General features: G+C 45.8%; 1 protein-coding gene across 2 annotated transcripts in view; it reads right to left on the bottom strand.

The window, feature by feature from the left end:
- Window positions 1–16,281, bottom strand: part of btbd11b (BTB (POZ) domain containing 11b) — a 133,482-nt gene that overhangs the window by 12,228 nt on the left and 104,973 nt on the right. Inside the window, exons 9-15 of one of the 2 annotated variants that reach the window (XM_041216493.1) lie at window positions 14,209–14,344; window positions 13,707–13,927; window positions 10,588–10,766; window positions 7,976–8,081; window positions 7,770–7,872; window positions 5,943–6,033; window positions 4,214–4,282 (exon numbers count right to left, since the gene is read on the bottom strand). In XM_041216493.1, coding sequence (XP_041072427.1) covers window positions 4,214–4,282; window positions 5,943–6,033; window positions 7,770–7,872; window positions 7,976–8,081; window positions 10,588–10,766; window positions 13,707–13,927; window positions 14,209–14,344 — 905 coding nt within the window. The remainder of the gene's footprint in view (window positions 1–4,213; window positions 4,283–5,942; window positions 6,034–7,769; window positions 7,873–7,975; window positions 8,082–10,587; window positions 10,767–13,706; window positions 13,928–14,208; window positions 14,345–16,281) is intronic. The other variant, XM_041216494.1, reaches the window with a different exon arrangement.

A 16,281-nucleotide genomic window follows, 5' to 3' on the forward strand; every position in this document is an offset into this window, starting at 1 on the left:
CATGCTCTATGCCTGTGATTAAAATTCCAAGCCTGGTCGCTTCTCTGTTCTTCTGTATTGCACATCTCGTCCTTTTTCTTCTCCAAGTTCGAGAATTTCATTGCTATATTCACGGCAAAGTTCCAGTAATTCATCAGTCTTGGGTTTTAATTATGCATTCAAACAACTCTTCTGATTCATCAGCAATTCCTTTTCCTATGGAAGGTATTTTTCATGATTCTTAATAGAAAATGCTAATACTTGAAGTTCATTAAGTTTTAGTTGAAGATCTATCTATTGAATTTGCTTCTACAAGTTTATCATTTAGATGTTCCAAGTCCTCATTCAAGTGTTCTACTTTCTGTGACCAACACTCCAGTGTCCTCACCAATTCTCATTTCTCATTCGCAAACTCATCTTTCGTGCATGGAAGTTGACTCTCTACATTATAATTTTTATTGACTGGAACAGCTTCTCTTAAACCATGTAATCTAAGCTTTTCTTTAGCCAGCTCATACTGTTTGATTTCTCTCTCTCTCTTTGAATCTCTGGCTCTTTTCTCCCCGCTTTGCTAACTTTCTCTCTGGAGGTCAAATTCAAGCTTTCAATTTTCTCTTTCTTTCTCTTTTTCAAATTCAAATTTTTGCTTTTTCATTTCTTTTTCAGTCTTAAGGTGCTTCGCCTGCAATTGAATTCTAGCCAACCCGACTGAATTGCTATCTGGATTAACTTTTCTTCTCCCGATCCCAGATGCTGTGCTATTACCTCAATTGCTTCTGCTTTCTTAGCCCCTGTAAACAATTTTGTGAATTCATTTTGTAATGTTCTGTTGCAGTTTTCATCAGCAACTTCATCCACTTTATAGATTAATTTCAGTTTTAGGCGTGCCTTTCTGCTTAGTAGAGAACACTCTTTATTTTGAATGACGTATTGAGAAATCCTGATCCTTTCTATATTTCAGTTTTGCCATGAGTTGGGCTTTGACTTTCCAGGACCTTGTAATTTGATACTTGAGGGTTGCAATGTAATCTGTTTGAGCCATTTGACTTTACCTGATAAAACAGAAACCCCTGCTCCTGTATCCAGCTTAAATTCTGTGGGGTGTCCATCCACTTTGAGTTTAATACTCCAATATGTGTTTTCAGTATCATTTACCTTGCCCTGGAGGGTTGTGGCTCAGATTTAACATTTTCTCCCTCTTTTTACAGGTTTTGAAGTGGCATATTTTTCCCCCACAGTTGTGGCACTTTGGCCCCCCCTTGCTGGACGTACTTCTCACTTGTGCGGTTTGTTCCTGCCAGACCAAAGACATTTCAAAATGGCGGTTGGCGCATTTTTCCCCATTTTGGCGGGCTTAGGCTTTGGCACGCTCTCTCTTTTTTAGCCTACAAACTGAATGGTCTCACTCGACCTTCTCCACAGGTCCTCTCCTTCCCCGCAAACAAATGCCCAACTTTGTTTGCCTCACAATCTGCACTGCTTTTACTATTGTTAAATCCTCTCTTTTCTGTAAGAGATCTAATAATGCTTTGTCTCGGACCCTGACTATGACCCTGTTGCGAATCAGCTCACCCTTTAAGATTACGTAATCACAGTTCCCTGCCAGCCTACAGAGATCGTTGATGAACGAATCCATGCTTTCACCTGGTCTTTGTTTACTTTTATTAAATTTAGCCCTCTCAATTATTAAATGCCAACGGACACTGAAATAAAAGAGTCAAAAGCTTGCAGGACTTCATCATAAGGAGTTGAAGCCTCATCAGCCCTATGCCTTGCTATCATGTCATCAGTGATAGATCCTACTGCATAAAGCAGCATACTGTCCTGGTCTTTTTGATCTTTTTTGTGTAATCCTGAAGCAGCTCTGTACTTTGTGAACCTTTCTCTCCAGTTTTCTCAGTACTGGGCCTGTTGTGAGCCTTTTGCGCTCTGAAATGGTTCTGGGAGTTGGTAGTGTGGATTCCATGCCTCTGCTGAGCCCTGGAATTGTTGCTTCTTACTGCTTCAGGCAAATGCTCACTGCTGTCCACTCTCCGGGTTTGTCTCAGCTTGTATCTGCTGCTCCCATGATGTTTCACCGTCTTGGTGAGTCTTAATTTTTTTTTTCTTTGGTCCTTCCCTTCAGGATCACCCTTCCTGTCTGACCTGTTTCTTCTTTTCAAGGTCTGTTGGGTCTTTTTGCTTACTGCCGCCATGTCTCGTTGTGGGGTTGGGCGTCTAGACAGGGGTTTTGGGGATAGTCTATTCTCCCAAAGTATGCTGCTTGAGTCTGTAGTTTTGTTATAAACCATTACTTTTTATTTGCAGCAAACATTTAAATATTTGGACCCCAACATGAGGTTAGAGCCTCTCCTTCTTCCAGATCTCTCTTACTTCTCAGTCGTGTGTGTTAATGTTGGAATCCTGTTACAATGAAGTGCATGATTTCGTTCGTAAGTGAGAGCAGCTGTTACTAATTGGGGAAAGGTTAGGGAATTATTCTTATGTACATAAGAACTGGTTTACACCGCTGTAGGGGGACGAAAAGGTACTTGGTGAGTTTGTGAATAAGCCTGTGTTAAGGAAAAGACTGGCTCCAGATTCGTCCTTTACTCAAGGTTCGAACAATGACTTTAGCAATGTGTTATGACACCATGATTTCATCAGTATCGTGTATGCTTCTGATGTTAATCTTTTACTCTACATCTCCCCTCAAATCTTTATTCCAATCATATTTACATCCTCCTATATGAGGGAAGGGAGGGGAGGGGAGAAGCTGGGGAGATAAGGAGTGGTGGTGAGGATGGGAAAGGGGCTCTTTAAACTGTTGGTTCAGGCTCTGGCTGTAGCTATGGCGTTCTCTGGAGCGATTACAGGACAGGGGAACCTGTCTGCTGGTCAGTTTGGCTTGTCCTGGCTCTCCTGTGGAGAAGAACAACATCCCTCTTACCTTCACACGTGCATGGCCCTGCAGCAATGGGGAATGCGCCATGCAGGGAAACAGACAGGCTGCACATGCACGCGCAGTCGCAATCAATTATAAAGGGACCACACAAGGCAACAAGCAGGCACTGCGAACAGAAGTTAGAGGGAACACTGGAATCGGATTTGACCAGTGGATCACTTCGACTGCCCGATTTACAAGCCTCGATTCTATTGCCACTGAAGTCACTGGAGAGTGGAACTGGGCTAGATACAAAGCGGGTGGTAAATCCAAATCCAGCCAACTTCCTGCACTCCTTACGCCTTTCTCCCTGTCACCCCCAACCCATATTTTAAACCCAGTCACCAACAAGGCTCTGGTGGAACTTGCCCAGTCAGGAAACTGAATTGAAATATTAAAAAGATGAAATTTCTATCTGGGCCATTTACTAGCAGATGTCCCAGTTGCTCACTGAAATATTTTTAGCTGACTTGCCAACCAATCAGCACCCCCTTCCTTCTTTTTTGTTTCATTTCATTCGTTCATGGGATGTGGGCGTCGCTGGCAAGGCCAGCGTTTGTAGCCCATCCCTAATTGCCCTTGAACTGAGGGGGTTGCAGCCATTTCAGGGAGCAGTTAAGAGTCAATCGCATTGCTGTGGGCTGGAGTCACATGTGGACCAGAACAGGTAAAGGCAGCAGATCTCCTTCCCCAAAAGGACATTAGTAAACCAGATGGGTTTTTACGACAATGGATGATAGTTTCATGGTCACCATTACTGAGAATAGCTTTCAATTCCAGATTTTTCTTTATTAATTGGTGGGATTTGAGCTCATGTCCTCAGAGTTGAGTCTGGGCCTTGATCTCCAGGTTACAAGTCCAGTGACATCACGACTATTCCACTATCTGCCCATACTTCTCTAGTATAATTTGTGATTGTTTGAAATTTGCATTCTTGTGTTTGTCCTGATGAGTGCAAGATGTAAAGCTCCAGCAACATGTCTCTTTTCAGCATTGGTCAAATACTTTTGCAAAATTCATATTGGGAGCGTCTAAACTGGGAGTGACCCAGGCTTCTTCACATCTGACACTCCAGCTCGTGGAGCACAGTCCTAACTGTGCTGATATTTCAGGTTTGTTGTGTGGGTCAGGGGCTTTGGGGAGAGCTGTCCATGACCTAACTGATGGATAAATTCCAACACCAGGGTCTGTTAGGATCAGTGACTAGCAATATTTGGGAATTATCGACATTGCCTGAGCTCCACCTGGACCAGCAGGCTTATATCAGTGACAAGCAATAACCAGGTTTAATCAGTATAAACTCAAACCCACCTCCAGTATATCATTGTTTCTAATCTGCAGGGTTTCTGTCCCTCCGTAATAAAGATACTGCATCACCATCTGCAGAAAGAATGATTTAGAAATTACAAACAGCAGGAACACAATGATAAACGGATCCTAATCCAGGTGGTGAAGTATGAAACTAGACCCAAATTCATTTCTTGATAGTTGGTTTATTTACAGAATGCAGCATTACATAATCTCTGCTTCCTATCTACTAACACTCAGCGTCCCTGCAGTCTCTCTTTACAAGTTCACTAAGTACTTAGTTAATCAATGCCCTTTACCTGTGTATCTTCACAATATAACTAACATACCATTAACACGTCACAAAATATAACTAAAATAATAGCAAAATAAAACTTTGGTGGAAGGATTCTGAAATATCCAATGTGACTCAGTTTTGGTACTTGAAATGTAAGCGTTATTCACCCTCTAGTCTCCTGAAGGTCTATGAAAACGTGGGTGAATTACACCATCGGGACACGAGGGCAGGCTGGGGATGGTTACTCAAATAAGAATTGTGTACAGGAATGCATGCAGCCTAAGGAATAAAAAATGAGTTAGAAACACAAATTCAGCAGAAAGGATATGCATTGTCATTACAGGAAGCCGGGCACAAGCTGGGCATGATGCAGAACTAGCTACTCCAGGCTATAAGATCGTTAGAAAGGACAGGAAACCGGGAGAGGAGGAGCAGTATTGATAAAAGACACATTAAAACTTTGGAATGAAAGGACTTCAGTAATGGTGAGCAATCAGAGTCATTGTGGCACATTCAGCGCATTGAGTCCATGCTGGCTCTCTGTAGAGCAATCCAGTCAGTCCCATTCCCATTCCCCCTGCTCTATCCCCAGAGTCCTGCAAGCTTATTTCCCTCAAGTGCCCATCCAATTTCCTTTTGAAATCATTCATCGTCTCCGCTTCCACGACCTTCGTGGGCAGCGTGGTCCAAGTCTTTACCACTCATCGTGTAAAAAGTTCTTCCTCACACCCCCCTCTATATCTCTTGCCCATAACCTTAAATTTGTGTCCACTAGTCCTTGTGCCATCAGCTAATAGAAAGTTTTTTTTTGTCTACCTTATCTAAACCTGTTACACCCATTAAATCTCCCCTCAATCTCCTTTGATCCAAGGAGAACAACTCCAGCTTCTCCAACCTAATCTTGCAGCTAAAATCCCTCACCCCAGAACCATTCTGGGAAATCTCCTCTGCACCCTCAAGGACCCTCACATCCTTCCTAAGGTGTGGCGACCAGAACTGGATGCAATACTCTAGTTGTGGCCAAACCAGAACTTTACTGTTTTAGTACTCAATGCCTCTATTTATGAAGGCCAAGATCCCGCATGCTTTGCTAGCCACTCTCTCAGTACGTCCTGCCACCTTCAAAAATCAATGCAATGGATCCCCAGCTCCTCTGTCCCTGCGCACCCTTTACAATTGCGCCTGTAGAAACAGTGCAGATAGAATTAAGGAGTAGTAATGAAAGCAAGACAGAGCTTTGTCCAGACCTTCTGACCGTGGTGACGTCCGGGTGGGATATATATGAACCAAGGACCGAGGCTCACAGTGAGAACAAGAGATTTTAATTTACCTGCCAACACTTTCATTCTATGTTAATACATTCATGAGGAGGCAGGAGAGGCAGAAGTGAGTTATGGTTGAACACCTGACAATAGCTCGCTATCTGTCTGCTCTGCTATTTTGTACATTGGTTACCTTAAATATATTGTACTTGATGTGGCCAATTTCAATGAAAATACTGGATGAGCTGTCTGAGGACATCCTGCTCGAAAGTAGCATCTTAAACCTAAAGGCACACAGATGGCACTGGGTTAGAAAGAATGATTAGTTTCTTGGACAGTAACTCTGAAGAAGATTAACACACAAGACTCCTAATCCTTACACACAAAATAACCATTGTAACTTTCGTTATGTCATGGCCCCGATCCCGAACACTAAATCTACGAGCAGGATTTCCCTGCGGGTGTCGGGGCCAAACCGGGCCCTGATCCCACGCTTGCCGGGAGCCTGGTCAGCTCAACTATTTTCTGGGAGGCGGCTTCCTAATCGCTCTGCTCTGTGCTCAGCGGCCAATTAAGGACAGCGGGCGGCTTTTTAACTCTGCTGGCCCAATCAGAGGGCTGGCAGCTCTAGCATCTGGGCAACTCCATCGGGGAGAGGTGGGCGCTGATGAGACAGGTAGGAAATGGAGGGGGTGAAAATAATTGCATTTCTGAGAGGAGCCAAGGCAGTCAGGCCCCTCAGATTGGAGGGGAAACCCCTCCAGCAGCAGCGTTTCGCTCTCTGCTGCCGGTGACCCCCTTTTTTGGGTGATGGAGCCTCTGACTCCAATGGGCCCTGGATTGCCTCAGGGACACCGGTTCCATTAAACTGACAGCCCTCCCTCACAGCAAGGTGGGCGGACGGGCACTGCTCCTCCGCTGGCAAAATGCTGGCGAACTCTTTAAACACCCCCCTAACTGGGGCCTTAAATGTGCCGATTGCTCGCTCGCTACCTTGCAGCTGGCTGCCATTCTGCATTCCCCCTCACCCCGGGGAAACTCCCCCGGCAGCAGGCATGCTACAGGCACCTCTCCCCACGCAGTTCCCCACTATTTTCCCTCACCTCCATCTCCGCCATACCCGGAGCTTGGGTAAGTCCTCCCCAATGTGTTTAAAAACACAAACTCCCAACATTATTGAGAAAAAAAAAGAGATTTGAGTTAATTCTGTGATTCTGGGAAACAGAATGGTGGGTGAATAATACAGTCTTGCATGTTTTTGAACTCAGTACATCTCCCAGTATCAATCCTGAGCCACTCCACTCAGTACATTACCCCAGGATCAGTTTCTGGGACTCTCCCCAGTCTGTTATCTGTCCACTAACTGGTTACTGCTTGTTTCTTTCTCTATGAGCCTTTCATGTGGAACTACGCTGAAGACTATCTGGAGGGACAGGCAGATTGCATAGGGCTTTCCAAAATCCACTGAGATTTCCCACCCCCATCGAGATCATAGCACAGTTACCGACCTGGGACGATCCCCATTCTGAATTTGTTTTCCGACTGATACAGTTCAGGATTTTCCTAACAATCCATTGCTAGTTACAGTTGTGAGACCGATGCACCTACCTCACTGGGATGTGCTGTTTCCCTGAACAGATTATACTTAAAATCCTTGCCCAGCTCTCACTCAGCCTCTCCCCAATATTTTGATTCTTTGAACCCTTTTCTCGCTGAAATTACCTCCCTTTCTTTCCACATCTCTCTCTCTCTTCCTTTAAAAACCTTCCTGAAATTCACCTTTTTGACAAGTTTTTGGTGACCACCCTTGCTGCCAGAAGTCTGTTCTGTTCCTGTTTATTTTGACACGTGAAGCTCCATGGTTGGTAAAACAACCTTCACGGAAAAACCTATGTCAATTGTTGCTGATGATCGAGAACCCTGGGTGCGGTGCCGGTGTTTCACACTTGGTTAAAACATCCCTCCTCCCCACACACACATCCCACCCACAGCACAGAAAGTTTTAAGGGGAGTGGTTTACCTGGGTGAGGCAGTGAACAATAACACTCTGTGCCCATAAAATGGTTGCCCTTCCACTAGAAATGTAACATCAGACATCTCCTTGTTATTCAGAAAGTGAGGATCTGGAAGCAAGCAAAACGCAGGCTTAAGTTACAGCACAAAACGCAGGCTTAAGTTACATCAACACCAAGCGCAGGATTAACTTACACAACTGAGGGTACGTACCTAGCCGAGAAATCTGTTTCCGTTTGATTTCTGTGAACTTGGGGATTGGGTAAGGGCCGTAGCACTGGACAAAAATCCCTGCCAACTGCTGACTGATGGCTTCATTCTGAAATTAGAATGAAATCGGAAGAGACAGAATAAAGCAACAGACTGCACATATTTCAGATTGAGTGCAAGGTGCAGTTATCATTATCCTAATATTGAAATCTGAGTACCCACGACATTTTAAGAGGAAGAATCTAATGCCACGATATCAGTTACTCATTTCGCCAAGACTGCCTCTTTCTATCTCCACAATATCACCTCTCTCCACTCTTCCTGGGATGGCGGGACTGACATATGAGCAGAGATTGAGTCGGTTAGGATTATATTCGCTGGAATTCAGAAGAACGAGGGGGGGGAATCTCATAGAAATCTATAATCTTCTAACAGGACTAGACAGGGTAGATGCAGGAAGGAGGTTCCCGATGGTGGGGGAGTCCAGAACCAGGGGTCACAGTCTGAGGATATGGGGTAGACCATTTAGGACTGAGACGAGGAGAAATTTCTTCACCCAGAGAGTGGTGAGCCTGTGGAATTCACTACCACAGAAAGTAGTTGAGGCCTGAACAGTGTATGTTTTCAAGGAGTTAGATATAGCTCTTGGGGCAAAAGGGATCCAAGGATATGAGGAGAAAGCGGGAGCAGGCTATTGAGTTGGATGATCAGCCATGATCATAATGAATGGCGGAGCAGGCTCGAAGGGCCGAATGGCCTACCCCTCCTATTTTCTATGTTTATGTTTACCTCAACTCATCTGCTGCGGAATCCCTTATCCATTCGTCTGCTACATCTTGACTTGGCTACTCCCATGCTGTGCTGGCCAGACTCCCATCTTCCATCCTCCTTGAACTTCCATGCTGTGCTGCCCATATCCCAATGTACATCAAGTCCCATTCCCCCTCACCCCTGTGCTCAATGACCTACCTTGGCTCCTGATCTGGCAACAGCTCAGTTTTAAAACGCTCGTCCTTGTTTTAAAATCCCTCAATGGCTTTTCACCACCGATCCTACCAATCCCATCTCTGTAACCTCCTCCAGCCCCACAGCCCTGTGAGATCTCTGTGCTCCTCTAATTCTAGCCTCTTGAGCATCCCCGATTTTAATTGCTCTATCGCTGGCAGCCGTACATTCAGCTGTCTGGGCTCTAAATTCTGGAATGCCCTCGCTAAACCTCTGACTCTCCACCTCTCTCTCCTCCTAAAGACACCCCTTAAAACCTGCCTCTTTGACCATGCACCTAATATCTCCTTATGTGGCTCAGTGTCAAATGTTTGAGAATGCTTCCATGAAGTGCCTTGGGACACTTTATTATGTTAACGGGGCTATATAAATGCAGGTTATGCATTTTTGGCTGCTTGTCGTTCTGTATTGAAGCTGCCTGATGTATTTATTTTGCAAACATTATTAGAAAGAAAACAATCTCTCCAATATAGTCACACGCTGCAGTGTCTTAAATAGTTTAGTCTTTATTAATCTGCTTCCCATACAAGCGCCAATCCATGTGTGGAACTAATTAAAAGGAAAATACTGTGGCTGCTGGAAGTGTTAAATAAAAACAGAGAATGCTGGAAAAACTCAGCATGTCTGGCAGCATCTGTGGAGAGAGAACCAGAGTTAACATTTTGAGTCCAATCTGACTCATTTTCAGAACTGCTCAATCCAGCTCAGCCTCTCGGGCAGACGCAGGCTCTTGGCATCACCCTGAGCCTGAAGGAAGCCACAAGTGGTTAAAGTTTCCACTCTTATTTCGAGTATTGTTAATTTATTCTGCTGAAGGGTTCTACTTGACTGGAAACGTTAACTCTGTTTCTCTCTCTGCAGATGCTGCCAGACATGCTGAGTTTTTTCAGCACTTTCTATGGTGGCATGGTGGTATTGTCACTAGGATTCCAGAGACCCTGGGTGACGATCTAGGGAGATGGTGAAATTTCAATTCAATAAAAATCTGGAATTAGAAGTCTGATGATGACCACAGAACCATTGCTGATTGTTGTAAAAGCCCATCTGATTAGGGAAGGAACTCAGTCATCCTTACCCGGGCTGGCTTATATGTGACTCCAGACCCACAGCAATGTGGTTGACTCTTAAAATGCCCTCTGAACAAGAACAATTAGGGATGCTAGGGAGGCCTAGCCAGTGACGCCCACACCTCATGAACAAATAAAAAAAAAGGACCGTTTTTGAAGAGCTAACACGTGAAAGACCTCCCTCTGTGCTACAAAATTCTCTGAATCTATTTCCCAGTAATTCCAACAAACTCTCATCATGTATCTCTTGCTGATTTCCCTACAGCGACTGTCAAATTTGGAAACAATTGATTTGGAACTCCCTACCTACACCGCATGGACTGCAGTGGTTCAAGGTGGCAGCTCACTGCCACTTTCTCAGGGGCAGTATGGGGTAGGCAATAAATGCTGGTCCAGCCAGCGAAGCCCACATCCCTTGAATGAATTTTTTAAAAAAAACATGCTTTATTATTTGCTAATTTAAAGCGCTTCTTGTAAGGTTTACACCTAACTGCAGATTTGTGAATGGCTTGCGCTGTCGCACAGAACGTAAAATGTTTCTACCTTGCTGGCTCTCAGGATCTGAAACATGAGCGGCAGACCCTGCAAGAGGAGCTGATCGCTGTAATCTTCTTCCTTGATGGTGCTGAACTCTTTCAGTAGGCACTGGATTACTAGTCTCCGGTGTTGCAGGAATGCTGTGTTCAGGGACAATAACCACGAGTGCAGGTTCCACGGAACGCCTGCGTGACAAAGGCAGCGTTACACCTACACGTTGCAGCAACTGCATTACAGGACAGATTACAGGACCCGACATCACCTTTCAACCAGCTGGAACCCAGCTGCAGGTTCATCTCTCAGGGCAGAGAACTTTTTCCAAGTTTATTTTCAGAATTAAATGCTTCACTTCACCTGATGAGATGCAAAATACAGCTCCAAAGCCATATTGGACTCGAAACGTTAACATGTTTCTCTCTCCACAGAAAAATGCCAGACCTGCTGAGTTGTTCCAGCATTTCCTGTTTTTATTTCAGGTTTCCAGCATTTGAAGTATTTTGCTTTTACTTTGACGCAAATTACAACCTCTTTACCGTGAGGGCAAGATTTGTTTTATTCTTTCGTGGGATGTGTGTGTCGCCGGCTGGGCCAACGTTTACTGCCCGTCCCTAGTTGCCCTTGAGGAGGCAGCGGTGAGCTGCCTTGAGCCGCTGCAGTCCATGCGGTGTAGGTACACCCGCAGTGCAGTTAGCGAGGAAGTTCCAGGATTTTGACCCAGCGACAGTGAAGGAACGGCGATATATTTCCAAGTCAGGATGGTGTGGTCTGTGGAGATACCTGTGCATGGATCAGTGCAGGATGTTAAACATAATGAGGGGGCACCGGATGGCTCTTCCACAGGTGGGGGTCACTGAAAGGTAGGAGAGATGAAATGAGATGGCTTGGAGGGAATGGTTTTACCAGTCATTCACCACCAATCATTGGGAGTGAAGTGTTCAAGCGCATTTAACAATGCAGACTGGCACATACCAAGGTCCAGGACTATGTGCTGAGGGATGCACGAAAGCTGAGAGCAGGGGCCACAATGGAGCAATGGGGAAAGGCCAGTGTGTAAATCTTTTCAGCCACAGTGCACCGAGGGGCTGGTAACAGTGTAGAGCCCCTCAGACTGTAAGTTTGTCCTTGAATGTATCTGGTAAATGCAATTATATTGAGGCACCTCAGAGTGCAACATGCTCTGTGGGAAAAATTGAATGATATTGCACCTTCTGTAATGACAATTTGAAATGTTTTGTAAAGTTCCTTTAGATATTTCATGAATAAAATATATTTTTGCAAAAAAAAAAAATTACCAAAACATTATGAGAAGCAGGAGCTCCCAGAACTTCCCTGATTACGTCTGGGAGGAAAGTCCCTGAACTGGCCTTGCTCCAGCTCTGTTCACCACCTCAGAGCTTCCTAGAGCACTCGACTCTCCTGCTGAAGTGCTCATTTTTGCAGCATAGGGAACATGGCAGGCAATTTACCCACAGTAAGCTCCCACAAACAGCATAATGACCATGGAATCTGTTTTTTTGTACTGTTGATTGAGGGATCAGTATTGGGGGATGCCAGGGGTGGGTGAGGTTGTTGGGGTTGGCGGGGAGGGGTGCGGTGGTGGTTGGTGGTAAAGAGAACTCCTCTGCCCTTCTTCAAAATAGTGCTATGGGTCTTATACATCAACCCAAGAGAGCAGGTGCAGCCTCAGATCACAACCACAGGCAGGAGCTACAACCCACACAATGGGTGTATTGCTGCTCCCCCCAGCCTGCTCAGAAAAGTTGGTTGCAAACTGACCAACTTTGAAACAGGCTGCCCTGCAGTGATCTTACGAGTGGCCTAAACAAGCAGAAAGTGGGACTTCCATCCCTCAGAAGCCCGGCCAATCGGAAGGGCCGGCAGCTCTTGCAGTCCCAGCAGCATCAGAACTCAGTGGTGGGCGCTGCTGGGACTGCAAGCGGGCCCACCCAATGGCGACCGGACCAGGTCAGCACTGGGCATTTTGTGTGGGGAGGGTTCAGACAACCAAGTGAGGGGATTGACCGCTTAAGGGCCTCAGAAGGTCTAAAGGCGGGTGGTCTAGTGGGCTCCATAACCATGCTCCGTTTTATGGGGACCGGGTGAGGGGTTGGGCAGGAAGGAGGTGGGCAACCCACCCACCATATTTTATGTGCGCCCCCCACCCACCCTCCCCCCCGTGCCAAACACGTCTGATGGGGGGGACTGTAAAACTCAGCCCAATGAGTGGGCTGGGAGTGAGATAGACTTACACAGTGCTGCTGGGGAGGGAAGTGATGCAAGATCCAATGGCCAAGTGGGCACTAATTGGCCTTCCTCATTTTCCTCTTTGCATATTCACACAGTTTGGACTCAAACAGTGTAAAAAAAGCTCTTAAACTGAGCAGGAGACAATGCGAGGAACCAGTGGGGAAATGATAAACTGAGCCAACTTCTTGAAGAAGCCATTCATAAATCTGAGCAGAACACTAGGCCGGGATTTTCTGGTCCCGATTCCTGTGTGAAGTCAATGGACCTTGGGCTGGTCTGTCAAATTTTCCACCACGATGACTCCTGCCGTGGATGGGGCCAGAAAATCCCAGCGTATTTCTATAAGGAACATGGACTTAGTGCTTTGTGATTCAACATTAGCCTGGATTCTTCAGGTTTAATGTAACAGTTCATCCTGAAATATAAGAGGAATAATAACCATCAGCTTCACATCACTTATTCTCCTCAGTTTCTGTCACTCAGGAGGCTGCTGTGGGTGGGGGCTGTGTTTAAAACATAAATTATTGCCGACAAAGTGAGATTCTTCCCACACCCCTCCAGGGTTTAACTCTGGGAAATACCCATTGTAATACGTTACCAGTCACAACTCCCATTCTGATGTTGGAGAAAGCAGGGGACAGAGAGATGCGAAAAGAAGGTTGGCGAGAGAGAAAGTCGGCGAGAGACCCACACGGGCAGAGAGAGAGAGAGTGGGAGAAGGACAGAAAGGGGCAGACAGGTAGAGAGAGAAAGAAAAAGATAAAAAGAGAGAGCCACAGAGAAACAGAGACAGGTAGACAAGAGAGACAGAGATTAAGAGAGAGATGCGGGGGGACATACACGCACAGACAGGCAGGTACGCACACGCAGACACACACCGAAGCCTCTGATGTCCATGGTAATGTCCACGTATCCATGTTCTGAGCTGTGATAAATGGCCTCCCTCAGGACATTCAGCCGGGCCTTGTTGTTACGGTTGGAGCTTGCGGGACTGGAGGTCATCCCCGTGGGATCAGTCCCCTCAGCCAAAATCTCCTCCAGGGACAGGACATTCCTGGTTTCCTTCTCCGAATGTGTCAACAGTTTCCGGAACACGTTCCTAAACAGGCAGAATATGGGGGAAAAAAAAAGCGGATAACGCTTGAGAGAGATTCCAGGGAATGACGGGTGACTTCGGATCTCACCTGCAAACCTCGGAACTAAACTGGAAGCTGAACCACCCCAATCCCCACATCCCACCAAACCAAACTCCCCCGCGCACCCCCCCCCTGCAGCAGACCCCTCCCTCACCCACACCATCTCCAACCTCATCTGGCCCTCCTCCTTCAACCCACCCAAACCCCACTCCTCCCACAGTGAGATGCAGTAATGCCCAATTACCTGTGCCCATGTGCAGCAGCCTGGCTGTACGCGCTCATGTCACCGTGTGGAGTGATGGAGAAACCGTTCCTGCACATTGTCCCGATCATCGGCTCCGCTCCTCGCTCCAGGAGTAAACTCACTATTTCAAAATTACCTGAAAACCCAACACATTTATCCTGTCAGAACAAAACTTTGTTGGGATAAAAAAAATGTCAGCCTGCCTGCTGCAATATGCTTTCAGTGTGAGTGATGGGTAAGAACAGAAGAAATAGGAGCTGGAGGAGGCCATTCAGCCCTTTGAGCCCACTCCATCATTCAATCAGATCATTGGTTGACCTTCTACTTCAACACCATTTCCCCCCCTCTCCCTCGATGTTTTTAAGATGTAGAAATCTAACAATCTCAGTCTTGAATATACTCAATGACTGATCCTCCATAGCCCTCTCAGGCAGAGAATTCCGAAGATTCACCACCCTGTGTGTGAAGAAATTCCTCCTCATCTCAGTCCTAAACGGCCTACCTCTTATTCTGAGACTGTCTCCCCAGCCAGGGGAAACATCCTTCCTGCATCTACCCTGTCGAGTCTTGTAAGAATTTTGTATGTTTGACTGAGATAACCACTCATTCTTCTAAACTCAGAAAATAAAAGGTCCAGTCTATTTAATCCTTCCTCATAGGACAGATCCTCCATCCCAGGCATTCATTTAATGAACCTTCATTGTGCTTCCTCTATGACAAGTATATCTTTCTTTAGGTAAGGAGACCAAAATCTCACACAATACTCCAGGTACGGTCTCACAAAGGTTCTATATAATTACAATAAGACATCTTTATCCCTATACTCAAATCCTCTTATAATAAAAGCCAACATACCATTTGCCTTCTTAATTGCTTGCTGTACCTGCATGTTAGTTTTCAGTGACTCAAGAACAAGGACACTCAAGTCCTTTTGAAGTTCAACACTTACCAGCCTCTTATCATTTAAGAAATACTCCGTGTTTCTGTTTTTCCTATCAAAGTGGATAATCTCATATTTCTCCACATTTGTATTCCATCTGCCACATTTTTGCCCACTCACTTAGCCTCTCCAAATCCCCTTAAGCATCTTTGCATCCTTCTCACAACTCTCACCTGCATCTAATTTTGTGTCATCTGCAAACTTGGAAATATTACATTTAATCCCCACATCCAAATCATTAATATAGATTGTGAATAGCTGGGGCTCAAACACTGATCTGTGCGGTACCCCACTAGTCACAACCTGCCAACCTGAGAATGACCCATTTATTCCTACTGTTTTCTGTCTGTTAACCAGTTCTCAATCCATGCTAGTATATTCCCCCCAATCCCATGTGCTTTAACTTTGTTTACTAATCTCTTGTGTGGGACCTTATCAAAAGCTTTCTGAAAATCTAAATATACCACATCCACCAGTTCTCCCTTATCTATTCTGAGGGAAGAATTTTCGGGTTGGCAAGTGGAGGCAGGGCCCACTCGCAGGAGTCCCAATGTCACCGCACATCCTTTAGATTTTTAGTTCGGCGGACATGCAGCCGACTCAGCTGCGCGCCCGCCGAACTGTCAGAGGCTTATTAAGGCCATCAAATAGGTAATTAAAGTTGTTAAGAATGCTGCCCGTCCAACCTTAAGGTTGGCGGTGGGGGGGGGGGAGGCGAAAAGCCCGAAGACCTTCGCATTTTTCATGAAACCTCATCCACAGGCAGGATGAGGTTTCACGAAGGGTTTATTAATTAAATAAAAAAATTTCAAACCTTTGATAAGCATGTCCCAGCTCATGTGACTCAGGTCTAAATAGTTTTTCCCCGTCTTTAATAAAAATTTTCATTCTGCACTTAATCTCCCCCCCGCCGTCCGCACAGGGAGCGCTCAGTGCTTCCCGGCACACGTCATGCCGGGCAGGCCTTAATTGGCGACACAGCCCTGATCGGGGGCATTGATTGGGTTCATGCCTGCCCCTGCCCCTGCCCGCCCCCACACAACTCCCCCAACGGGGGGAAATTTCTGCCCCAAGAAAAAAATTTCTGCCTCAAAAAAAAAACTTCCAACAGGTTTGTTAAACATGATTTCCCT

The sequence above is a fragment of the Carcharodon carcharias genome, chromosome 21, assembly GCF_017639515.1.
Source record: "Carcharodon carcharias isolate sCarCar2 chromosome 21, sCarCar2.pri, whole genome shotgun sequence".
NCBI classification, from domain to species: Eukaryota; Metazoa; Chordata; class Chondrichthyes; order Lamniformes; family Lamnidae; genus Carcharodon; species Carcharodon carcharias.